This window comes from Tachypleus tridentatus, chromosome 6 (assembly GCF_004210375.1).
Source record: "Tachypleus tridentatus isolate NWPU-2018 chromosome 6, ASM421037v1, whole genome shotgun sequence".
NCBI classification, from domain to species: Eukaryota; Metazoa; Arthropoda; class Merostomata; order Xiphosura; family Limulidae; genus Tachypleus; species Tachypleus tridentatus.
The window spans coordinates 48,643,778-48,671,677 of record NC_134830.1 but is presented as its reverse complement, the minus strand read 5'-3'; the positions used below and the strand labels follow the sequence as shown (position 1 = coordinate 48,671,677).

Below are 27,900 nucleotides of genomic sequence, written 5' to 3'. Positions count from 1 at the left end.
GCAAACAGAAACATGCAAATGCTAGCTTGAAACAAGTTATAGGATGTAATTTTTACCTCTCACGCACACATTTATGACTTGATATCTAGTCAATAAGGTTGCAATTACCTACATACAAGAAATGCATGGAAATTTAGAGAATATATATCAATATATCAATACAGAGATATATCATATACTAATTATGGAAGGGTGAGATTAGTATCTGTAGCTGTTTCAACAACTACGACAAGAAAGCATAACCTCTGCCCTTCGATGTTCGGGGTAATTATAGAAGGAATTTATTGAACACACAATACAATAATTTTCTCCTCGGATAGACATCGGTTTAAATTCATTATAATATGTTATTACGATTAGCAACAGAAAATAATCAAGTTGAAAGTAGTTTTTAATTAATTATTTTATCTCTTTTTCAAAGAATGGCTGTAGTATGAGCATATAATAAATGTAGTTGGGAAGTATATTTTTAAACAAAAGTTGTTTAAAGAACTTGAATTAGGACTAAGTGATGTAAACAAAGATAATCCGTATTGTTACTATATTTACCAACCATATAAAACGAACTTAATCAATAGCTATAGTGGCGTTGTGGTCTCACGTTGTTACCTGTAGCAGGGTGTAAACAAACTGGTTAATACTGCGTGAAATACTTTTTTGTAAAAAAATGCATGAACGTTTTCAAGGGTTGGTATAAAAACAAAGAAAAAAATTGTAAAAAGCAGTGCACTGAGATGGACTTTTGGCTTCAAATCTAAGGTGTGGAGTAATTTGCAGTTATAAAATTATTGCACACTTGTGATTGATAAGTGTTATTCATTTATATTTTAAATTTTACGATTTTTTATATTAATATTACGAAAACTAGTTATAGTAACTATCTTTAGTAAGCAGTAGGATGAAGATAAGTAGTGTTGAGACTGAGAAGTATTTTGTCGAATTCAGCTGTAGAATTAGCGAAGATTTAAATCAGTAAAATCACAATAATTAAATATCTCTTAGTGTACAATTTGTAGCTTTTAGTTTTGTTCTAATGACATTAACTTTTAGGAATCAGTTTGAATGAGACTTTTGAAGGTAACTGTGCGTACTAAAGCACTGAAAGTCCAAAAATGTATTCTCAAAACGGCTGGTATGGGTATTAAAACTTTAATTAAAATAAAGTACAGAACAACGTTTTGACCTTCTTAGGTTATCTTTAGGTTAACAAAGAGTGTTTGTAATTGGAAGTCTCTTTCGTTGGGGGGAGTGGTTATGTAATGAAGCAAAATACTGTGACTTGGTATATATTCTGGTTTAATGTGTCTCAAGTCCAGTAGATGAGTATTGGTAGCAGTGTGTGTGTGTTGTTTTTTTTTTTTTTTTTAACAAACTACAGACTAAGTGAACACTGAGAACAGTGGCACTGGTAGTACTGCTAAAAATGTTTATTCATTTTTGTTGGGTTCAATTGTTTGTTATGACATTTTGGAATGTCTTTAGAAAGTTAAGTAATTGGTATAATATTAGGATGGAATGTATAAGTAGATTCATGAAGAATTATCTAAAGTTGATACAAAGTAAGTAACAAGTCAGTTAAATATTGTATGAGGTATTGCAAAAGTAATTTAGATTTATTTATGCTGGATACATAGTGTATATGTGAGGGACTTGAGTGAAAGACAGCCAAAATTTATTCTGTGTTATCTTTCTTACTATCCCTCCCAAGATAAGTCTAAATTTCAGACCTGGTGAGCTGGGTTTGGATTTATGTTGGTCCTCAAAATATTCCTTGCACATTAAGCTGTGGGTTCATTATGAGAGTTGCAATCATTTCTATAATGTGAGTGGTTGGTTGTTGTTGACTGGCAGCCTTTAGTTAGTAGTTCAAAATTAGGAATGGTAAAAGATAGCTTTAGTAGCATTGCTATAAATACAGAAAATACATTTCCAAAAAGTGGTTCTTTTCCAAAAAGGCTGTAAGTAACAACAGAAAAACAAAACATGTTAATTAATGTATAATGAAAACTTGTAAAATTGGGTGTGATACTATCCAATAGACTTGATATCTGAACTGTTAAGATTAACTAATCACATAAGGAATGGATATTTTTTGTAATAGTTACATAAGTAATAAAATAGAAACAAGCTAATTAATTAATAACTACTGTAAGAATGTTTTTAACAGACTTGTGTGATAAAATTGCTGTTTCAGAATCATGTTTGGCTTGTCTTTATGTTCTCCAGGTTTAATTACAATTAACTGTAGAAAGTGCTGGTCAGTAAAGAAAAAAGTGATGATAGCCAGAACTGTTCAGACCAATCGTCACTATATTTAAAGTATTTGGTTGTGGAATATGTAACATGAAAGGTGTATTTATATTTTTTAAGTAATATAATGAAACTATAAACGTACATAACATTTATCGTACAAAACCTTTTAACAATTGTAATATGTAATTTTGTATCTGTTCATTGATAGTGTTGTTATTATGCTTGTAGTTTTTGTTGTTGTATTATATTGGTTGTTGCATTGGTATGTTGTAGTGTTCTTGGTTATAGTAGTATTATTGTAATGACTCTCATATTATAGTCTGTACAATTATAAAGTTGTTATGTACACTACTTAACATTTTAGAACTGTATATAATGTTAAGTTTAAACTTTCTGTTTGATGTTTTTATTTTTTCCAAACATGAGTAGTAACAACAATAGTGGACAAGTAACATCTCAACCACTACTTCATCTATTCCAACAAGACTGAGTTATGGTATTGGGCAAAAGGCCTCTTCAGACATTTGATGTAGCAGATATAAAACAGTTGACATCTGATTATTATACTTTACTTCATTCATAAATTATTAAAGTCATCTTTTCCTGTTGATGCTTTAGTTGCTTGCCATGATCTGGGATCAGATCACAAAAAGATTAGATTACAGGTTCATGAGTTAAAGTAATTCATGCAGAATAACTAATATTAATAGTATACAGTTTAGTGATGTTAGTAAAATTCATAAGTTTAATTTTTGTGTATAACACCTTTAATAAAACTGATTAAAATTATAGTTCATCAACTTATTCTGGTTTACACCAAGTGGCTGTTTTTGTTCAAGCAGTTGACCATTAATGTGTTCATTACAACCCAGTTGACAAGCCCAGGCTGAAAGACCCTGTCAACACTGAATATGGTAGGTTTAGTATGTGTACAAAGTCTGTTCTTTGTTTTCATCCTACATTTTTATAAATCAGAATAGACGTGCTGTTTTGTATGTGATTGTTTTGTTGGGAAGTTTAAATTCATTTGATACTTTATATGCAAATTAGTTTAATCAACTTTACAATTACCAGCATTTTTTTCACATTTTGAATTAATTTCTAGTTTTTATATACTTTTAACACTATTCTTTTAAGAATGAGATTTTTCTACATTTGTAGATCAGTAGCATTTATATGTACTCATAAATTCATAGTACTTACAGTTTAAGTAGTGTGCTTACTTTATTTATTAATTTTTGTGTAATTATAAAATAACAGTTCTATTTTTATGTGTATGTTGTTTTCAGAATGAAAATGTGAATCTGGTTATATTCTTTACTTTCTTTATGTAAACATCTAAATGAAGATAATTTACTCCATTCATGGAACACTTCCATGAGGGAACATCCTAGCAAGGTTTCTTATCTTAATTATTAAATCTTTAAACCATTTTAAAGACTATAAAAAAGTTTTATTTTTTAAATAGATAATGTCATTGCATCTAAAGTTTATTTTTGATATATAACTACTTCTGTGAGTATACAAGTAATATTATGAGACACATGTACATTTGATTCTCTCAAGGTTCAACATATGCTCACACAATTCTTTCACCTGTAGAGAAAATGGAACATTCTTTTACATTGGTGGGTTACCTTATGAGTTGTAAGTTGTAAGCAGCTAATCACAATTACAGATATTTCTAGAATGGAACAGTGTTTTACAGTGGTGAGTTTCTTTTTGAGTTGTAGATTGTAAGCAGCTTATCAGTATTACAGATATTTCTGGAATGGAACATTCTTTTATAGTGGTGAGTTTCCATTTGAGTCATGTTTGAGTTGTCAGAAGATGTGCAAGTTAACTGTTGTTACAAAGTTCCGAGCTGACTGATATGGTAATATTTCAAACAAACACTAACCTTGTTCCTGGTAGTCTAATGTATTTATTGGTTTTTACTTCTACTTTGTGTTAAACCTTAACTGTTTACAATCCTCTAAAATCATCTTAGTTTACTTACAAGATTTTTCAAATTCTATCATTATGACTTATTATGCTTTTCTTTGCAACAAGTTTATTGTGCACTAGTTATTACTTTTTTTTATATTACAATTTTGCTATAATACTGATGTAGTGTTCGTGAGATAAATGAAAGGCTAATTGAGTACGGTTTTACTAAGCTTCATTATAAAGTAAGTAAAAGTGTAATTATACTGAATTGGTTCAGAGTATTTGTTATTTTAACATAAAGAAGTTTTTTGGGAAATTAAAATGTTATTCACAGGGTGCCCTGCTATAATAAGATAAGCAGTCTTTCTACCAAGTTAACATTATTGATATGAATTTGTCATAGAACAAAAGCACAAAACTTAGCCAAAACAGACACATCAGTACTTGGTGACTTCACATTTTCCATGTTTTAAATGGTTCATGTTCAGTAGAGTTATGTATATCATGGGTCAAAAAATATTATGGGTATCTTGGGGTGCCAGCTCTGGATTTGAATGTGTTCATATTCATATATCAAGACACTGTGTGATTTGGTTTAAATGATTCACAGCAACAAGTGATATAGCATGATGAAATATGAAAGAATAAATTGTTAAATGTTTCAAAAAAAAGAAAAAAAACAGGTTTTCTGCCTGTAGAAAGGTCATTTAGATAAAGCAGTGACTAGTGTTTCTTTTCCCTTACAGTTACATTTTTTATGTTGAAAGATAAGTTAAAAGGGCTTGTATCACTTTGTGACAGATTTGTTTTTAACAGAATACCTTTTCTTTCTTTAGAACTAAGAAATTATTAGAGACTCTCATTCCTCAAAAGCTCTGAATTATAAACCATAGTTTGATCATGTTTTGGTTAATTCACAGTTATTTTGGACACAACAAAACTAAATGATGCTCCAGGTGTAAAACCAAGATTTAAAAAAAAAAGAATTCTGAGTCAAGTATACTAAGAAACAAGAAATTAATAGAAACCAACTTATCCAGGAAAGACAATTATTTTAAGAGAATGAAAAAATGTGGAAAAGTCACACACGATCAGACAAACTAGGAAAGGATAGATGGTCTACTGTAACACGTCCGTCAATTGTTGATGTTCCAGTCGACGATGTTCTTCATGAAACATCTATAGCCATTTGTGAGTTTCTTTCCTTAGGTGCATGTGTGAAATTATGTAAGTGACTTAAATATGAAATAACTTTAATCATTTCAGCTGTATGGTTTTTCCTAATCCTATAAAATACTATTATATTAATGATTGAGATATGCAAATAGCAGGACGAAATCTTAGTGTTGAAAAACCTACAGATTGATACAATGACTGGAAAATTAAAAACATAGTTCTCTCTATATTCATTCCGCATATGTATATGAATTTACATTGTTTTTTACTCATTTCAAATTTCTCACTACTTGACACATACTTTTCAATTCTAATAAAAGTTGCTAGGTCTGTCAGTAGGTTTACTTAAGACCTATAAATACCTACCCTGTAGCTAGATATTAAGAAATATTGCTACCATGGTGGTTTCATAAATATAGCCATGGACAAATTCTCATTCATGTCATCAGAGGGATAGACAGAGTCTTGCTGTCATCCCACAATCCCTGATACAGTGTTGTCAGGGTTACCAGTTGCTACCTGTCGGTAATACCAGCTGCAGGTCGTCAAAGACACTTGACATATCTTGTACACATCCATGAGAAAATTTGGTCGGGGTCAACCCAGATTTACTGTTATGGAATATATATAGCTGGAAGTCTGCAGTGTAGCTTAAACTAACCTTACAAATATTAAACCCAACATATCTGATTGTGGGTCCATTGTCCTTTGATTTTGAGTCTGCTCTCTCCCCATGGGTACAATGATGTCTAGAAAAGAGGGATTAGTGGTATCTGCTAAGTGATTAATTAATGGGCTCATTAATTAGTTACTTTCAATTATCACAGACACTCACCATAATCCAGCTATCTCTGGCATGTTCTTAGTTTTAAGAAATGTTGTTTTTAATTTTTGGTATATAAAGGATAAAGACACTGATAATTCAACATTGGATAACTTTGTACACATTTTGACCTTTCTGACAATGACGTAGTGACCTTTAAATATCATTTTGCCTCCCTCCCCTCCCCCCAAAAATACACTGGTTCATTGGATATTTAAACTGTATTTGTATGTGAATTAAAACTTCTAAGTATTTATTGACTTTTTTAATCATAAATTTAGATGATTTTGGTCATTCTCACACTAAAGAATGGCTAAACATCAGTACAGGAAACAGTTCTGAACACAGAGAATTAGTTGAACTCAGTGTGAAGCCAACAAAACAACAGTCATTGTCTTCTCCAAGGAACATGGATTGTAGTTCAGTTATCAGTAGTGGTTATATGGTAAGAAGATATTTTTTGATATGACATGGTTTTGAAGCAGATCACATGCTCTGATTAAAATTACATTGAAAACTTGATATGTAAACTGAATATTTGTTTTTGTATTTATAAAAATCTACACCACATGAACAGTTTTAATTAAGAGGACAGTACAAATATTTAAAAATTAAGGTTTATTCATATTGTTTAATGGAATAATGTTATTTTTTAAGTAAATAATTGTTACATCATAATGAAATTACAAACTTATGAAATTAACAATACAATAAAGGATTTAAACATGAACTCTTAAATGTGGAAATTAGTGATTTTAGTCAAGGTCAAATGTATTTTGTTTCTGTGGAGGTATTGGTTAAAATCTTAACGCTATTTTGCACAATGAAAAACACACACACATAAACAACTGTATGTTTCTTTGGAAGAATTCTTTAACTATTGATTATGAATTATGTTTCTAGAAGAAGTCATCTGGCAAGAAGGATGTTGGAAGATCACAACCTCATCTAATTCCTCGTTTCAAGTTAGGAAATGAAGATCACTTTGGAGTAAAATCATCAGAAGGTTGTTCTTTTGTCCATGTTAATCTTGTTCAACCATCAAATGATTCCAAATCTGAACAAGACAAACTCAGAGGTCATAGGTTAGTCTTAACTCCAGAATTACTAATAATGTTAATTTGTATCTAATATTAGTACTGTTTTATCATCATTGACTGATATAACAAAGTGTCCAATATTAGTACTGTTTTATCATCATTGACTGATATAACAAAGTGTCTAATATTAGTACTGTTTTATCATCATTGACTGATACAATAGTTTTGAAATTTTAAATCTCTTTTTGATAGAGTTTCATCAACTGACCATGACGAGGTGGTCAGTGAGGGAGTTAATGATGTAGAGGTATGTGACCTTAGTGATGCAGAAATTGAAGAAATTTCAGTTGCCCCAGCAACTTCCATGATGAAGAGGCCAAGCTATAGTGGCACTTCCAGGTCAATTACATTATCTGAAGCAATGGTAAGAAAAATAAAATTCCAGATGTCTTGTTCTGCATGAATTATGTAACACACAGAATTTTCCTATGTACATTCAGCAATAATATATGTATACCCATTAATTTAATAGATTAGAACTACACCTTTATCCAATTACCTTATTTAATATATCATTCTATGTAGAAGCATTCAGTTTAATTAGAATGAAATTTATAAAAATTGGAATGAGTTGATTCTTATGTTGAATATCTTCTCTGTGAATCAAATTTATAAAAATTAAAATGAGTTGATTTATAAGTTGGTTACCCAGAATGTAAGTAGTTCTTTTCGTAGATGAGAGTGAGGTTTACACTGAAATCCAGGATTTGATTACCTACAAATGACTCATTATGCAACTTTGCACTAGCAACACAATGTATGTTATAAATATTAATATTATATGAGTTGATTCGTCAACTGCCCACTTTCCCTGTGTATAATATTTTTGCTGGTAATTTCAAGAATATCTAGTGACTTTCAATATTCTAGGTTAATTCATAATTCATAATCTATTAAACCATTGGTGCAAAGTGATCTAGGTTAGTCCCTAATCTGTCTTTTAAGTCAACAGTGCAAAGCTGTGATTGTTACATGATTTGGATATTTAAAGTCATTTTATTAAGACGTGCTCAACTTTTTGTACTATGTGCCACAATTATAATTCATGTTAATAAAGGTGAACAATCTGTTTGTGGCTTTCTCTGTTATAGAAGTTAAAGCAGATTGTTGTAGGGTCACCATTCCGAAATTTTAGCCCTGAATGGTATCATCAAAGCTTTACCTTTTCGAATCATAAAGATTTAATGTATGGACTTATTCAGAGGAAGGTGAGTTACAGGTTGCACATTCTATGTCTGAATACACACACGGTAATTGTAAAAATATTCTCTAACAACTTCTGTAGTGATATTTAACCATTCCAAAAAAAATAGGTTAAAACTTCACCTGGCATTAATTAAAGCATTGACAAAAGCTTAATATAAAGGTATAAGAAGTTGTTTGAAAAAATAAGATGTATAACCTTTTGTTTTTATTGAAATTTTTAAATTCTTTTGACAGACAGAACTGTACATTTCTGTTTAAGTAAATATAATAACAAACTGTGTTTACAATGTGTTTTTATTGATAAACTACAAGCTTGCTAATACAGTTGAAACTAAACTGGAACATCAAGGTATAGTAAAATATAATAGTAAAATATTGAGAATATAAAGATATGTTTTGGAGATATATGTTGTTATTCAGTTTAATAGTAATAAACTCCAGTTTGCATTAAATAAATTTAAGTGGCTTAATTAAACAGTTTTAGGCAGTTTGATTAGGCAGTATTATAATGCTAACTTTGAGGCTTAGCATGATCTGTTGGTGTTCTGACTCCATTACCACAACAAAAAAAACACTTCCTTTGTGGGGCCATGAGTATGTTATAGCAGTGCTATCAAATCTCTACATTTTATCTCACAAGAACAGCCCAAGAATTGATGGTGGGTGTTGTTCACTATCTAGCTGCCTTTCCTCTAATCTATCACTTCAAAATTAGGGAGGGCGAGCACAGAAATTCTTCATGTAGCTTTGCACAAAATCAAACAGACAAATAGAGGCTTTTAATCCAATAGTTTATGCTTCATGGAGTGTTGCTGCAAAAACCCTTTTGGACTTTTGGGCTATGGGTATGTTAGAGTAGCCCAAGAGTTAGTGGTGGGAGCTGTTGGCTACCTTCCTTCCCTCTCAGTCTGTTGGTTCAAAATTATAAATAGCTGTGTTGAGATATACTTGTAGCTTTGTTCAGAAATTATGAAAAAATTATTATTTTGGTATTAAAAATCTACTACTTACCTGACTCTGTGATATTATAATCTTCATTTTAAATTCAGAGTGCTAAGTGGTTTGAAGGAGAAATTTTCATCTTGCAGGGTGGACCATGTGGGATTGTTGCTGCTGTTCAAGCATACATTATCCTTCATTTGGTGTTTGGGGATGTACCTTCATGCTTAACAGATGGGAAGTAAGTGAATTATTAGAAATAACATATTTGTAATTCTCTCAGTGTACTAGCAGTATAAAATCATTTGAACCCAAATTAATACAATTTTTAAATGTTTACAGTAACTTTCTAAAATTAATTTCAGATATTGCATGAACTTAAGCTCCTTTTGGACTACATGTGATGGACTGGACTTCTTTGATTTTTGATATTTTAGATTTTATGAAATCTATTGAATGTTGTGGTGACATTATAGCTTTTATGGCCTCATTTGGGCGTTGGGATGATCTTGTAGGTTTTTTAACATTGATTGAGAGTTGGGTTTCATTACGGTTTTATGGCATTGATTGAGAGTTGAGTTTCATTGTGGTTTTATGGCATTGATTGAGAGTTGGGGTGACATTACAGACTTTTAGTCTGAATTGAACATCAGGGTGCCATTACAGGTGTTATGACCTCCTTTGAACATTAGGGTGACATTATAGGTGTTATGACTTCCTTTGAACATTAGTGTGACATTACAGGTGTTAGGACCGCCTTTGAACATTAGGGTGATGTTATAGGTGTTATGACCTCAGTTGCACATCAGGGTGTCATTATAGGTGTTATTAACTCAGTTGAACGTTAGGGTGACATTATAGGTGTTATGACCTCAGTTAAACATCACATAAGCAGTTGCGATTTCTCACTGTGTCACTGACAACTGATGATGTGGCATGTTTCTGATGTTGACACATCAGTACTATACAACCATATAAACTAACACCCTCTTATAGGAAGAACCTATACATAGCCAGTGTGTGACAATGAGATATACAGATCTGCTGTTTGTTGGATAAGAATGTGGTCTAATATACATTTTATCTGATACAAAACACTTAAGCACCCACGAATATACCAATATCAACAAAGAAGATTGGATTAAACACAGGAGTTTAAAAAACTGTTAAAAATGATAACAATGTAGGTGAAGTAGCTAATCTGAATTATCATCAACCATGAACCTAACAGTCAAAGATAACTAAAGCCTAACCCATTGTACAGTATGGAGGCAAAATTATGAAAAATAATGAAGTGTTTGGAAGTTTGATCAGAGTTTAAAACAGATATAAAGTAATTACCTAAAGCAAAACAATTAATTACTCTATAATACTTTATTAAATTACACAGTAAATCACCATGTGATGGATTTATCTGGAACTTTAACATTTCCTTGCCTGAAATTTTTGAGACAATAATTATTTTCATCAGCTTTGTATCTTACATCAAACTTTTTTTTAAATTACAAAGATACCTTCCAAATTGTAAACAATAAATATTGTTGTGACATCAATAAGTTATCTTCTCACTAGCACTCTCCTCAATAAATATTCAAACTGTGATGTTGTGTGTATCTCTAATTATCGTTAACTTCTTATCATTATGAAAGTAAGATACCTACCTAGTTCAGGGCCAAAAAAGTTAATTTAATATATAGGTGTTACGAAGAGTCTGTAATGTCATAAAACTGAAGCTTAGCTGTGATTAGAGGATTAACTAAGTACAAAAACTGACAGTAATAATTTCAGTCAAAATCTAAGTAACGGTTTATTTCATAATAACTTTTCTAATATATTGACTTTCTTTTTTTCATAAATTTTACAACAACAGAAGGACTTTTATCAAATTGTTTTTCAACTTGTGGTTCTTGTTCCAGGTTACAGCCAAACAGAGAAGAGATGAACCATATTTTTTAAACTTATGGTTCTTATTCCAGGTTACGGCCTAGTATTGAAGACAGGAACCGTGCTTTAGTTTTGGCTTTATCTACAATTTTATGGAGGGCTGGACAAAAGAAGAGAGCTGTTGTTACAGTGTTAGTTTCCTGTTGTGTGAAAATGTTAACTGAATGATGTCACTTATTGAAAACAATGAAGACAATTTAGTGTAGTGTATATTTAGTGTTAAAAATATTTTAAAAATCTATAAATTCTTGTTTCTGGATATATGAGTAACTTTATGTCACATGATATGTAATTTAATTGAAATGCAGATTAACCACTGGTCATGGGGAGTTGAGTACCTTTAGATAAAAGTAGGAGTTGACATTTTCATAACAAAAACATTAATGGTTAAATTTACAATTTTTTTTTAACCAATCTATTTCATACTACTACTGATTTTTAACAAACCTATTTCATACTTCTACTGATTTTCTAACCAACCAATCTCATACTTCTACCGATTTTTTAACAAACCTATTTCGTACTTCTACTGATTTTCTAACCAACCAACCTCATACTTCTACTGGTTTTTTAACAAACCTATTTCATACTATTACTGATTTTTAACAAACCTATTTCATACTTCTACTGATTTTTTAACAAACCTATTTCGTACTTCTACCGATTTTTTAACAAGTTTGTAGTAACTTTGAGTCTATAAATTGACATCTAATTTTTATCTTTTGTAGAATATCCAGAAGAATGGTTTTTGATACCTGTGAAAAACTAAAAACTGATGGAATAATAGAAAAGGTAATGTGTTGTGATAGATACAATTGTTAACACATAATGTAACTGATACAGATATTGTGTAATAGTTGAAAGTTACTAGTGTAGGTGTAAAGTTAATTAAAGTGATATTGTGCATACATTACATAAACTATGTACAGTGAAAAGATGCTACTTAACAGTTTTGTTATACTGTTTCACATTTAGCTGATACTGAAGACATTTGAGTCATACGATGATCTTGTGAACTATCTTTATTGCTGTTCAGTAGAGGTAGGTGATATAAATTAATCAACTGATTTGAGTTAGTTCAACCAGAAAGGTTACTAGAACAGTTCATGTATAGATGTATTTGTAATAAGTGGTAAGCTCTGGTAAATTAGAGGTTTATGATTTTTATCACAAGTTATTTATTAAAAAGAAAGACCCCCTGGAATGTCATGCTTTGTACTATAGAAAAAGCAGAAAAATCAATCCATTATATGTATATATACAGTACTGTGTAAAAGTATTAGGACTAAAGAATATTTTGTCATTCTTTCCATTTTATGGGCTAATTCTTCCATACCATTACAGAATGTAGATTTCAACACTGGATGCTTCACCGATCCATGTTGACAACTGAATGAGCCAGGGTGGGAATACTTATCATACTTTTGAATTCCCATGTACTTGTACCAAGGAATCTCTTAAGAGTTCTGCTTGAATAAACAAACTAATCAAAGTTAGGGTCTGAAATAACTGTCATGGTACTTCATGTAGTGTCTTAACTATATAGAAAGAAGCTAGCATATTGTACAAGTATATGCTAAAATAAATCAGTTTAATAGTACTCTGTAAATAAACCTGGATAATTATATATCAAGTGTTGTAGTAATGCCAAAACTAAAAAACTGTCAGTAGAGCAAAGTGTTTGCATAAAAGTTTTACATAATGTTGATTGGATTCTCTGATAAATTACTGCAGATTTAAAATGCTTTCCAAACACCATCAAGTACACCCTAGATCATGAGACTGAGACAGGTAAGTCTGAAAATAGGAAAGAAAGAGGTAGAACACCTAAACTTAATGATAGTGACGTTAAATATCTTTGTTTATGTAGCCTTCAGGACAGAAGGAAGACTTCTAATGATCTCAAGCATGAGATAAAAGACTATGTAATAATTAATAATAGAACAGTGTTCAAATATACAGTATCAAGCAGACTTGACAAGAATGGAACAATTGGTCATGTATCAATTAAAAAAAACTTAACTTCAATCTCTTAATGTTATCAAGAGACTAAAATTTGCTTAAAAAATGGACTGTTGATGATTGAAAATTAGTGTCATGGATAAATGAGTCCAATTATGAAATATTTGGTTCAAAATGTAGACTATACATCCAGTGGAAGAGAGGCAAAAAATACTTACCTCAATGCATAGCACCTACCATCAAGCATAAAGGGTGTTATGGAAGGATGAATCCAAGTTTGAAATATTTGGTTCAAAGTGTAAGTTGTGCATCTGATGGAAGAATGGTGAAAGATACTTACTCCAATGTATAGCACCCACCATGAAATATGGAGAATGCAGTGTGATGGTTTGAGGGTGTTTTTCTGCAAGGCAGCAGGAGATATTTGCAAAATAAATGTAATAATGGACTAGTGTAAGTACACTCAGGTACTGATCCATCATGTTGGAACCAGTGGTTTGTGTATTATTGGGAAAGAATTCTACTACCAAGAAAATAATGACCCTAAACATTCATCCATCCTGTGAAGAAATTACTTAGCTGAGAGATAACCCCACAGAGCCCTGATCTCAATCCAGTTGAGCAGATCTGTGGTTTGATACAACTGAAACTTGACAAATCAAAAGTTACTTCCAATGTAACTATATGGGAGTGTATTAGAGACATTTTGAGTAAAATCCCAAAGGATGCTGTGATTAAACATCTTTCAACAATGCCTGAAATACTTTCCATGGTTATTGAAGCAAAAAGAGGACACAGAAAATATTTACTGTTTGCTGAACTCTAACTAAATTTCTGTTGCACTAAATGTGAAGAATAATAAAATATTGATGTTTTACCTGTGATTTACCTTCAAATGTTCTTTGTAAGTAGCCTGAAATCTGATCTTTGACTTTGTCCTAATACTTTTGTACAGTACTGAATATTTGTCTTTCAACTAATCCTCACAGTTGATCCATAAAAAAGTTCTTTATTCTGACAAAAAATATCAAGTTACTAATATATCTTCAATTTACACTGTCGTTAGAGTCTATAACAGGAGACAATACCAATTTCATCAAGCCTTACACTGAACATAATGTATTTTCTCTGTGATATGTTAAGTGTAAAACTTGATAGCAGATGATTATAAAAACTTCATTATCTTCATATGTGTGCAGGTATTACAAATTACTTATTTTATATGAATGTTTTATCCCACATGTATAGCATGGCTGAACTCTCTGTAGGTAGGATTGGTGATTTTGAACACCTTGTAACTTCCACATAGCAATGAAACTACATATATTGTAACTTAAGTTACAATATGTATTTTTATCACATTTGGCAAACTTTTATTAAACATTACAAGTCTTTTACACACAAAATAATGAGATCCTGTAAAAATATTTTTGGCTACCAGTTTGTCTGTAGATTAACAAAGGTTTTACTGAGTCAGTCTGAGTGAGAAACTTTATTTTTATCTTACAGTTTTATATTTCATTTGTGTAACCTCTAAAACATCCTAGATGAATATCTAAATGCTTATTTATAAACATTTAGACATTTTCTCTTTTCTCTATCCTAATGCAAACTGTAGTGAAATTATCTGTATTGAAAGCTGAAAAATAAGTCATTCATCAAGAGTGTGAACAGATAACAAAGTTTCAGGTTACATCACACAGTGTGTAATTACTTTCTTATTGCATTCCTTGAGAAGTGATTAGAAAAATTTAACATTTCTTGTGTAGTATAATGAGTTTTAATTTTTTTACGTTATTTTTGTTGAAAATGTATAGAATAGATAAAAATCACACATAAACAAACAACTTATCCCTAGGCTATTTTATGCTTGGGTTTTTGCTTTTGTGGGTCTTCTTTTATTTTTTTAAACTTTGTCATCAAAAAATATTTAATTTAGCTTAAGAATTTCCATCTTTGAACACAATAAGTATATCAAGTACAAGAACAGAATGTTCCAAGACTATTATAATTTATCTAGTTTTCTAACTAAGCTATAAAAAAAATATTCCTTTATTCTTTGAAGCACATGTCAAGATCTTCTTTTGAGATACTGAATAACAAAAAATACCATTTCCCAAAACATGTAGCTTACAAAACGACTTTTCTATTAGTTATTAACATATACCATTAACAAGTAGGAACAAGCAAGTGATTTGAAACGTGTAAAGTTGATGGTACTTCCGGGGTGAAGTGATATCTATAGAAATAAAGAATGTGGGATGTTCTTGCTTTATATTTTGGCCTGTCAGGATGTGTGGTTGGTGTTTCCAGTTGTGGACACTAAAGATCATAACAGGGAACACAAAAATACCTAAAACACAGAGTTGAGAACACAGAAAGTCACATGATCAGGGAAGTGAAGAGTGGGAATTAATTTAAATATTTCTTTTTGAAATTAAGAAATTAAAACATAAGTAATATAAAAAAAATTGAATTGTCAACCAAATTATAATGTTAAGTTTATTGACATATATTTGGACAATAAAGTAGGTTTAATTTTTTAATGCATCTCAGTAAAATCGTCTGATTTGTTCACTTTGACCCATTCCCCAGTGTATAAAACATATTAAACATACTGAAGAGTTAAAGTATGAATGTGTAATCTCACATGTACAACCCTTGTGTGCTATACACTTGAGGATGTGAATGTTTTATTTCAGCCTAAATGTGCTGGTTACAAATGTGGATTGGTACAAATCAAACTTCTTTTTGCAAATGTTCAACATAGTCATGTGTATACAATTTATACATTTTATACTTCTGTCATATTTTACTTGTGGCCTGGCACTGCAAAGTGAGTTAAGGAACCTACTTGCTTGGTTTTGCAGAATCCCTTGCTTGTACATATTGCTGCTTTAGTGATTATTTATTGCAGTTTTTGGTTCAATATTATATACTTTTGTTTTCATACAGTGAACATTTCTAGTAATATTAATAACTATGTGTTTGTTCAAAGACAGATTTTGTGAATCATTTTATCTGTGAGATCAAATGTCGACTTTTCTTCCATGAAACAGCTGCAGGCTGAATCATCAAATAGCTGTATCACATTCCTCTACTCTGCTATTTTATCACGAGGCATTGACAGGTATGAACTTTGACCTTTACTGTGTGTTTCTTGTAGTAATGATATTTGATTTTATTAATGAGTTTAATTCTGACATTAAGTATTCTTGTAAGTAGCAGATCTTGGTCAAATATATCAATTGCTGTAATATAAGCTTAGATTCCTAGGTTTCATATTTCTGTTATTATCATGTAAACTCAGGTTCCTGTTTTAATTGACACATAAACACTAAAAACATTTAGACCAGAGTTTCTCAACGTCCCATGTTGCATTCCTCCCTCAGCGATTTCAGGCTCTTCCAAATCCTCACCATCCTTAAATCGTCATGAAATAATAAATTATTTGTATCATTATACTTTATTTTTACAATAGAAATTAATGAAATTCAGTTAGTCTACAAAGCATAACAGTTATTGTCTGTTAATTAATTAAAGGTGATTGTTTGACCAAAAGTGAAAGGAAATAGAAAGCAACTTTTATTTCTTCAAAAGAAAACAATTAATTAAATTAAAGGTGATTATTTGACCAAAATTAAAAAATAAGAAAAAAACAACTTTGATTTTAGAATTGTAACTTAATATCAGATTTTCATTCAAATTGTACAACTTTAATAAGAACCTTGAATCTCGTGCTCAGAAACTAAATGAGAAAATCAAGGAACAAAACCAATCAATTTTGCTCAAAGATCACCATGCTCACAAATGTTGATATGTCTTCTTTTTCTTCATCAAAATATCCACAACAGCACTGAAGGTACATTCAACCAAGTATGTGATCAGAAGTACTTGCTGGGCCTCCATGGCTAATTTGTGACACTGACTTGGGGATCCAGCAACATTGGTTATTTTTTTTGAGGCATGGATCAGTTTCACTCTGTCATCATTTTGTAAGTCCATCATCTTATTGATCTGATAAGAGTCTATAGCCAGACGCTCTTAATTTTTGCAGTTAAAAAGAAATGGCTGAGTAATCAAAGAGGGAAAGTTCAATTGTTCAAATAAATCTGTCATTCAACTCAACATGGAGGTTGAAAAGATGTTCAGAGATGATTCAGAGAACATCATCTGATGGTTTACATTGGCTGAGGTGCATGAATTGGGACAGATTACTCTTCAAGATCTGAGCCTTCCAAAAGTTCAGTTTCTTCATAAAATCACAAATTTTGGTTTTGCAGTCCATGAGAGTATTTTGTTTACCCTGCAGATCCTTATTTAAAGCATCTAGTTTAACAAAAATAACTGCAAGATATGAAATCAAGGCTTTGTATTTACTGGATTTCAAGAACTGAAAGTTCTCACAATCTCAACCAAAGTCCAACAAGGTGTCGTACAGAGAAGTGAATCTTTCCAGACAGTTGCCTTTTTGAGCCATTGTGCTTGTGTATGAAGAAGTAGTTTTACATAGTCTTCATTCATGTCCTGATGAAATGCTTTGAGTAGTCTCTCAGTCTTAGGATGGGTTTTTATCAAATTTACCAGTTTGATCATCTTTTTCATTGTTTGTTCCAGCTTAGGAGTCTTAGTGGACCCCATTGAGAACCACTGATTTAACCTTATCTTTTAGGCTAAACTTACAGTTAATTACAATCGTGTAGATTTTCATTTGTGTATGTGTGTGTGTATATGTAATAAATACATCTCTTTCATAGCATCAATCACTATTTCAAATGCATTTAGCCTTAGAAGTAATTGCAATTCATAATGAGATTAGTTTTGTAGAATAACTGATGAAAAATAAGTCTCCTGTAGAAAATATATATTAAAAACAGACTGTTGTATTTAATGTCACCAGGAAACTAATACTTATAATGATCAGAAGTAGAATATTATTACCATAAAGCTTTACACTTATAACCATTCTAAGTCTAATCCATTTGCATGAACTAAAAACTTTAAGCATTCAAAGAAATTAGAGAGCATCAGTTAAATGTTTATTAGAGATGTAACAGATCAGTTATATATTCAAGTTAGATTATTTTCATGTGTAGTTTGTAATTTGTTAAAAAGTAGAACTTGAATTTGATTAAGTTGTAACTGACTTATGTTAAATGTTCTAATAATCCTTTTTTTATTTAGAGTAGTGAAGGACATGGATGATCCAAGCTATACTTTAGTAGGAAGACAAGGATACTGCACACAGGTAGGTTTACTTCCTCTTCTACATGTGTGTTGTTAGTGCTCTAAAGATAACTTTATTCATAGTGTTAAAGAAGTCATCGTATAAGACTTCATAATGTTTCAATATTAACTTCCACTCAGCTCAAGTTATTACTTCAAGGAATCATCCTGACACTTAATCTTATAGTCAAATGTAAAATGTATTATTTAAGATAAGAAAAAGATGTTATTAACCTTTTCATAGCATCAGTATAAATTTAACCTTATTCTAATAAAATTTAATTATGTTTTGTTTAAAATTAGTTTACAAAGTTGTTTCCTAAAATATTTTCATAAATGACCATGATTGTAGTGTTTATGTACACTTGTCATTTTGTAGAATAACTCTTTGTAAGAATCATTTCATAGAATAACTGTTTCTAATAGTAAGAATCGTTTTGTAGAATAACTATTTGTATTAGTAAGATTTGTTAAGTAAAATAACTGTGTGTTGGTAAGATTCATATTGTAAAATCACTTTTTGTATCAGTAAGATTTGTTTTATAGAATAACTTTTTTATTGGTAAGATTCATTTCATAGAATAACTGTTTCTGTTGGTAAGATTCATTTCATAGAATAACTGTTTCTGTTGGTAAGATTCATTTCATAGAATAACTGTTTCTGTTGGTAAGATTCATTTCATAGAATAACTGTTTCTGTTGGTAAGATTCATTTCATAGAATAACTTTCTGTTGGTAAGATTCATTTCATAGAATAACTGTTTCTGTTGGTAAGATTCATTTCATAGAATAACTGTTTCTGTTGGTAAGATTCATTTCATAGAATAACTGTTTCTGTTGGTAAGATTCATTTCATAGAATAACTGTTTCTGTTGGTAAGATTCATTTCATAGAATAACTGTTTCTGTTGGTAAGATTCATTTCATAGAATAACTGTTTCTGTTGGTAAGATTCATTTCATAGAATAACTGTTTCTGTTGGTAAGATTCATTTCATAGAATAACTTTCTGTTGGTAAGATTCATTTCATAGAATAACTGTTTCTGTTGGTAAGATTCATTTCATAGAATAACTGTTTCTGTTGGTAAGATTCATTTCATAGAATAACTGTTTCTGTTGGTAAGATTCATTTCATAGAATAACTGTTTCTGTTGGTAAGATTCATTTCATAGAATAACTGTTTCTGTTGGTAAGATTAATTTCATAGAATAACTGTTTCTGTTGGTAAGATTCATATCATAGAATAACTGTTTCTGTTGGTAAGTTTTTCTAGTTTTTTAATATTCTCTTGTTTTGTAGAAAAACTGTCTATATTGATGAAATGCCATTAAGGCTTTATGATTAAGTTGATTTAGATTGACTTCAGAATTAAAGGAGTCTTTTATAAAATAGGTACAGCTGATATTTTATATTTGGAGAATGTCTGCCATGCTATGTATTTACCAAGGTTGTAATTAGCGATTCATATGTGGACATTATTGGTGCGTAATGGACAATCTAGTTTATGAGGTTTGGGGATGCCGCATATATTTCTGCGGTGTGCGTCTTGAGTCGGTTTTACGTTAGGTAGGAATAAAGTGTTTGTGAAATTGTGTTGGCTTTTTTCATTTGTAGTAGTAATTTGTTCAGTTGCGTCTCGTGTGTCTTTGTTGGATTTGTGTGTATTGTTTTAAATTTGTTAGGTGTCTGATAGGATGTTATTCATTTTTTTGGATGTATTCATTCGTGTTCATTATGACTATAAGCGTTACCTTTATCTGCTTTTAGAATTTTTATGTTTTTTGTCTTGTTTTAGGTTTTTTTTATGCAATTAATGTCTCTTTTTGTAAGGTTGTTTTCAGTTTTCTGTTTTGTGAAATTATGTTGATGGTTTTGTGAGAAAATTCTTTGAAAAAATCGTTTAAGATGTTGTTTTTAGGTGTTTCTGGAAAATATAAATTTGTAATTTTACCTGGGAAGGTTGGCTGTTGGATGTCAATAAAATTATCTAAGTTGTCTTCTTTCTGTTGGTTTGTTTTGGTTGTTTCCTTGTTTTTTGTTCTCTGTAGAAAGTATCCACAAGTCTCCTGGCTAGGTCTTCTAAACATGTTTTGATTTCTATGGTTTGGAATGTACCTAGGTGCTATAGCAAAGTTGAGTCCTTTGTTAAGTAGATGTATCTCGTCTGTGTTTAATTGACGGTCGGATCTGTTAATTATGAGGTTAGTCAACGGTTTGTCGTTTTGGTGTCTTTTCTGTTGTTTGCATCTTAGTTTTTTTAGTTTTTTTGTTGTAGCAGATCTTTTTTGTCTCTGTCGTTTTAGTATTGGTTTGGTTTATGTTTCGTTGTATAAGTCCGTAAATCTCTGGTTTAATGCAGCATGCCAGTTGATGGTCTAGATTCATTTTTTGTTTTTGTAAAGTCATGTAGTTCTTTGTATTTTGTGTTCAACATGGCTTTCAGTAGTTTTCTGTAAATTTTTGGATAATGTTTGTGTATGTATTAAAATTTTTTTTGAAAGTTTTACCTTTACAAAATTAGGGGTTAGTTGTTCTTTTCTACATTGTTGAATAAAATAAATGTCATTTCTTCTATTAATAATTCGTTGGTTTAAATTCCTTAGTTTCTTAACGATCGTGTGAGCGTGTAAAGTGTTACCGTTCACCACTATTAACGGTACGCTCACGATCGTTAGAAAGCAAACTTAAAAATGAATTACAAACCTGTAAAATGTTCTAAAAATGAAATGTAATCTAGAGCCAAATACGATACGCTTACAAACGTATCAAAAATCTAATATTAATCTGACATAGCGCACAAACACTCCGGTGCTGAAACTGGGCATCTAATCAACTGGCTGAACTATGCGAATGGAGTATGGCTCTACCGGAAATTAACTTTAAACAATAGACGTCGAAAAGAAACATTTAAGGTACTGGCTTCAGGCATCAACTGAAGCGAAAGTTCCCAGCCATTCAATAGGCTACCAGAAACAGAACGTCGACATAATTTGAAAGTAACAAGAGACTCTCTACTTTTCATCAAAGCTAACAGAGAGACGAAAATTTGTCAAACAATATATTTAATGGCATAAAGATGAAAACGTAAAGGTAACATATATAGTAAAATCAGGGCTGCTGTGAATTACGTCAACAAATGAAAACGTTTTAAGAATTCAAAACGGTACAAACACCGTACGCACTGTACGGTTACTGAAAGCAATAACACACATTCTCCACTGCGGCAAAATGTCACGCACATACTATTTTCCGTCTGTTTATCTCACGGCTGTAAACCGCATTGTCCGGTAAGTCGTTTGCACAAGCCACTGAACACGCTTATAAAGACTTTTCGTTGATTATCGACAGCTGATGAAGCGTGTTTCGATTTTCAGTCCTTCTTGCAATTTGGCACCGAGCAAAACAAACCACAATTGGACCTGACAAGTTACAACGCAAAATCGATTCACGGTTCCTCCCAAATTAAGCTTCAACAACGTGTTAAATATCTCCGCAACAGGCAACAATAGTTTATGCACAGTACAGTTAACATGTACAGCATTACATCCGCCACCTATGCAGTAGATAACGGCGGTTGACGTGACGGTGAGGGTACGTTTATCGTACTTCGATCACCAACATGCTATCCCAGGCTCAACTGTAAAACAAATCGAAAAACATCGAATACAAGAACTGATCACGCAAAATCCATAGTATCTTACTTACATTCGCTGGGATTCATGACGTAATTAAGCAAAAAAACTCAACAACCAATACGGCCTGTAACCACAGACCGATGATGTACAGCAAGCTGGCTCACCAACTCAAATTTCCGCAAATCAACATTTTCAGTAGTTGAATATATTTTGCTTACCTATAGGAAATGGTGAACTTGTTTCTTACTGGGAAAGCCGTCTCTAACGTTTTTAATGGTACTTTGGAGCTTGGAAAATCTAGTCTGAATGGTACTACTTTACATGGGATACCCGACCAGAGCGATATAGGATTTCTGTCACTGTTTGAACACTACCAATCATGTGAGGTATGAAATGTGCTAATAATGCATACCTGTATGATAAAATGTGAAGTGAATTGTGTCTGTGAGGATGTTACTGTAATTAAGGGAACAAAGAACAAATGTAGGGGTTCGAGCATTATTTTAACAAGTTTATAAAAAAGGCCTAGTTGAGTTAAGCCTGTTATTTTGTGCTTCAAAATAATAAGTTAAAATTTTTAATGAACCAAATGAACACTACATTGTTTTAAAATGTTCAAGGAAAGCCAACAGAATTAAACCATCTTATGTTTACTAATGTCCTATAGTAATATAAGTTAAGTTTTCTGAGATTGATATGTAAAAATACAAGGTAGACCTAATTTATGTATGCTGTAATAGTGATATATAGTAATTTTAGTCAAGCCTAATATATGCATAACTTCTAATATTGATGTATAACAAGGTATTTAAGTCCAGTTTATGCATGCCTCTAATACTGGTAAAGAATGATATAAGTTAAGACTTAATGTTATAGTTTCAAATGAATTATACCATGTTTTGAATCTAGTGTTTAACATGCAAGCCCCATCATTATCCCTTCTCAGGACATGTGTAGACAATTGTACAAATTAGTCCCTCTCCGTTCTCTGTGTTGCCTGGTGATTAGTGTATTGGACAGCAAATTTGAAGGCCCTGTGTTTGAGCTCGATATGCTGTGATTATAGTTTATATTGTGGAACATTGTAACTGTAACAGTTGATTCACTATTGTATTAAGAATATTTATATAAAGGGTGGATCTTTCTGATTGATGAGAAACAGTTATCTTTGAAACTTAGATTCTTTTACCTGTTGTGCTTCATAAGGTGCTTGTTATCCAATTGAAATATGTATAATTTATACTATTAACATGTCTTGCTTTGTTGTTTTCCTTCCTGTTGCATTTGTATGACATTTATTGATTACAAGAGATTCTACTAAGCTGATACATTTGCTTTACAGGTAGGATCCCACTTGAAAAACCCACGAAATCCCATCTGGATTGTCCTTAGTGAAAGCCATTTTTCGGTACTTTTTGCCACATGTAAAGAAGTGCTCTTGGTTAACAAAGATCCTTTTCATTTGTTTTACTATGATGGATTGTCTAGGCAAGATGAAGAGATTTGCTTAACAATAGGTATGTTCCATAATCGTTGGTACAGGTACAGCTAACAACAAGTATGTTCCATAATCGTTGGTACAGGTACAGCTAACAACAGGTATGTTCCATAAACGTTGGTACAGGTACAGCTAACAACAGGTATGTTCCATTATCGTTGGTACAGGTACAGCTAACAACAGGTATGTTTCATTATATTGCTGGTACAGGTACAGCTAACAACAGGTATGTTCCAACATCACTGGTACAGGTACAGCTAACAACAGGTATGTTCCAACATCACTGGTACAGGTACAGCTAACAATAATGTAGTTTTGTCATCTGATTCATTGTAGTGTTTCGTTTCAGTTCTTCATATTTCCTCTTAAATGTTTCTTAAGTACTGTTAGTAATTTTTCTATCAGAATTAAATATTCAGTTTCCAAATATTGTTTTTAATTTTGTCTTTTTTTTTTACAAAAGTTGTCTTTAATGGTTTTAATTTTAATTTTCTTACAGAACTACATATGTATATATTTCTGTGTGTGTGTGTGTGTGTGTGGTTTTTTTAAGTGTCATGTTTCTTCACATGTGTGCTTTGTAGCTATAACAGGTAGACTTCACAAATGTCTTAATTATACGTTTCCTGCAGTGGCTGAGTACATGGTAACAGTGGACACCACTGTTTCCTGTTTGAGTGATATAATTGGATCCATTACTCAAATTATAATTAAACAATCCAATATGTCTGAATATTTTAACATGGTAGGTGACCCAATTATTAATGACCAGACTTCATTGGTTTATTATTCAGCTAATCTGAAATAATTTGTTGTCTTTTTATTTTTATCATTGACTGTATCTGTACCTTTGCTTATTTAAAGACTGGTAATGTTCACTTTGTTTTTCTAGATCCAAGAGGTGAGGTGTTCCATGATCCTGATGACAGTGACTTTGTACCTCCATTAGAACTTTGTATACACACTAGGTACTGTGACTATTTTTGTTGTGAAAATCTTAATCCTGTATTATGTACTTTAGTAAAGTATTAAGTGTTCTCACAACATTTTATAAACTGTGATAGCAGTACTTGCTGATCTTTGTAGAACATTCTGTACAAGTTATGTATTTGACAGGATGTTATGCTTGTATGTATGTGTGTATGTGTGTGTGTGTATATATATATTAATGCTCCACTACACTAAATATTGTATCTTATTTTGTTACTTACAATAATTACCTCACTGGGTTTAGTTATGGTTATATTATGTGTACAAACACGTTTCTGCTGGTTAACTAAAAAGTCGTGGTTTTCACCTAGGATGTTTGAACTCTTATAATTAATTAGATGTACTAATACACATGTAAGTACTTCCATCAACATTCTTTGATTGAGACACAGCTATTTTTTTTATCACAGCTGTGGAATCATTTACCCTTCTGAGAGCACTGTTTCTGTAAAACTTAATTTTGTGTTCACTCTCACCACAGTATTTGTTTGGTTTCAGATGGAAAGAAGCTGCTGTGAATTGGAATGGCACAGATCCACTCTTGTGAACAAACTTGTATTTTCCTATTGTCATGCAGTGTTTTCATTGAATGTTAACATTATCTTGTAGTTGTCTGAAGTCTATCTAGAATGTAAAAAAATTCTTATTTTTCAAAATGTCTCTTAAAAATTTCAATTTTCTTCTGTGAGAGATTAAAACTTTAATTCTTTGAAAAAAACTTCTATTAACAGACCTTACAAGTATGTGTACATAGCTGTGGGTAAAGTTTTATTATTTGTATTCAAGTAAATGTGTGATCATACATCACAATTTTATCATTGTCGAACCTTGAGTTTGATTTTGTGTTGAATCAACAAAATAACTTGTGTAATGATGCAACTGATTATAACTTCAGTTATGGGCAAGGTGTGAAGAATTTTTATCACTAATTGTGTGGAAAATCATACTGTAGCTTTTCAATACTGCCCAGTTTGTATAATGTTAGATATATTTTATGAATGCAGATAGATAAAAGTTTCCCATTATTATAGTTTTCATTAAGGGTAGGAATGACTTTATTAACATTGTAATGGCTCCTACTTATGTGTTTTTTTTTTTAAAGCAGTCTATGAACATTGATTGAAATTAAAACCAACTTAAGAACTTGTATGTTGTTTGAAATTCAAATGTTGTTTTCAAATGAGACCCAAAAATTGAGAACTTTCAAACAATTGACTATTTTTATTTAGGAGAATAAAGAACTTCTGTGTTGCTTAAAAGTAGGTTTCTAACAACACAAAAGTTACTGGTAATAAAGCTCTAGTCTAACTGTTATAACATACAGTTATCATACAGCCTAATTTTATATTTTGAAACAGTATATACACTTTAAACTAAAAGTATGCTATCATAACAAGACCATCATATGAAAGTTATTTATTTATTAATTATTTTTGTATCAGAACTTGCCAGTTTATAACTAAGCCTTATTACATGTTATTTCTGTATTTTATATTTTAAAAACAAATTCAAAACTACGACTTGCTCGTTAAATAAAAGAGTTAAAGACCAGTTTTATTTTTCTACGAAGAAAATGTAAAGTCATAGATATCAAAACTTGAAGCATTCTATCCACTTGTTTGGAAGTTAAACATCAGGTCTGTAGCAAGACACTGTTTAGGTGGAAAGTGGTTTAAAATAAGATTTTATTCTTAATATTATTATTGTAAGTTTGTACACACTGTAGAATGTTATAAAGAAAATTTCGATGTTTATAATTCAGTATAGTCTGTTGCGCCATCTATGTAATATAGTAGACACTAATGTTTCAACAATAAAAACAGGTTTATCTATTATTTTAAAAATAATTTTTTCACTTTGTAATTGTTATTTTAGGGTTATTGAACACAACAATAGATATATTTCACTGGAACTATTGGTAAAGAAACTTTTAAGTTTTGTAGTTTATATATAAAATCACTTTACAGAGACATTAGAATTAGGGATCTGTATTTCAAAGTAGTTGACACGATACTTGTCTACATATTGATGTCACGATGCGATACCTATCTAGATACAGAAATTTCATCAATTGGTTTGTTAATAAATCTTATTTAAATACTTCAATTTTACAGAGATTTTTTTCAAATTATCAGGTTTGATCAACTTAATGGCAGTGGGAAAGAAAAGTAAAATAAATAAAGTTTATATCTGTCTGTCTATTTTGTTATTGTTAATTTGTTATGTTACTTTATATGTGATGTTTTGTTATTGTTAATTTGTAATGTTACTTCATATGTGATGTTTTGTTATTGTTAATTTGGTATGTTACTTTATTTGTGATGTTTTGTTATTGTTAATTTGTAATGTTACTTCATATGTGATGTTTTGTTATTGTTAATTTGGTATGTTACTTTATTTGTGATGTTTTTGATGAAAGAAATGAAAACAACTTATAGTACTTAACACTCATTTTCCTTTTATATCATTGACGTTCAGTTAAAATACATTATTAGAAATTCTTATATTTTTCTATTCAAACAGTCTTTACTCTGGTGTAAGTTAAACTTCACAGACAGTCTTTAGTGCATGTTAAACTTTACAGACAGTCTTTAGTGCATGTTTAGGGGTGCGGGGCATAAAAAGGTTGGGAACCACTGCTCTAGGGTATGTTAAACTTTACAGACAATCTTTACTCCAGTGTATGTTAAACTTAATGTGAAGACGTCAAAACTTCAGTTTTTACAACTTGCTGATGAACAAATGTAACATCTAATTGTAACTTGGTGAAGTAATACTACGCCAGCAGTACCGACATTTCCAGTTTGTTTGTTTTTCGCTTTTAACACTTTTCTTTTGACTACAAAAATTCCAATTCATTCTGTTTTTTATGTTTTAAACATTTTCCTGACACTAATTAATGCCCCTTCCGTGGCTCAGCGGTATGTAATTATTGTTACTTACAAGAGGGAACTAAATGTCGTAATTCTTGATGTCGAGAAACCCACTTGAAATGAAAATGTATTTCAGAACGACTGGTATGGGTATTAACACTTTTATTGATAAGGAAAGGGCAACCTTTCGACCTTCCTAGGTCATTTTCAGGTTAAGAGAGAGAGAGTTTGAACGTGACCTTTGCCGGACACATGTCTCAGACGTAGAGAGATATCTTTCAAATCATTATCGTCAAATGATTGATCAAATTATTTCATCATGGAAAACGTGTAAATTATTAGACATT

At 31.1% G+C, this 27,900-nt stretch overlaps 1 protein-coding gene across 10 annotated transcripts; it reads left to right on the top strand.

Moving 5' to 3' along the window:
- The first annotated feature begins 579 nt into the window (after positions 1 to 579).
- LOC143252435 (putative ubiquitin carboxyl-terminal hydrolase MINDY-4) lies at positions 580 to 26,527 on the top strand. Of its 10 annotated transcripts, none has more exons than XM_076504530.1 (18): positions 620 to 759; positions 3,046 to 3,167; positions 5,103 to 5,165; positions 5,210 to 5,373; positions 6,463 to 6,626; positions 7,085 to 7,266; positions 7,474 to 7,645; positions 8,373 to 8,489; positions 9,576 to 9,667; positions 11,403 to 11,501; positions 12,099 to 12,162; positions 12,346 to 12,411; positions 16,392 to 16,462; positions 18,517 to 18,580; positions 22,417 to 22,578; positions 23,535 to 23,709; positions 24,583 to 24,658; positions 25,179 to 26,527. In XM_076504530.1, exons 4-18 carry the CDS (start codon positions 5,253 to 5,255, stop codon positions 25,225 to 25,227), a joined length of 1,674 nt encoding a protein of 557 aa, XP_076360645.1. In that variant the 5' UTR covers positions 620 to 759; positions 3,046 to 3,167; positions 5,103 to 5,165; positions 5,210 to 5,252; the 3' UTR covers positions 25,228 to 26,527. The 10 variants fall into 10 exon arrangements, with proteins under 10 accessions (XP_076360650.1, XP_076360643.1, XP_076360644.1 ...); XM_076504532.1 differs by having other exon boundaries at positions 632 to 759; positions 3,096 to 3,167; XM_076504528.1 differs by having other exon boundaries at positions 592 to 759; positions 5,103 to 5,373.
- The last annotated feature ends 1,373 nt before the right edge of the window (positions 26,528 to 27,900 follow it).

What these genes read in the sequence shown, in the direction of transcription:
- LOC143252435 (XM_076504528.1), top strand. Translation starts at nt 5,253, where the DNA reads ATGTGGAAAAGTCACACACGATCAGACAAACTAGGAAAGGATAGATGG. An exon ending in TCATGCTTAACAGATGGGAA is followed by an intron (nt 9,668 to 11,402) that starts GTAAGTGAATTA and finishes TTCTTATTCCAG; the next exon opens with GTTACGGCCTAGTATTGAAG. An exon ending in GAACTTTGTATACACACTAG is followed by an intron (nt 24,659 to 25,178) that starts GTACTGTGACTA and finishes GTTTGGTTTCAG; the next exon opens with ATGGAAAGAAGCTGCTGTGA.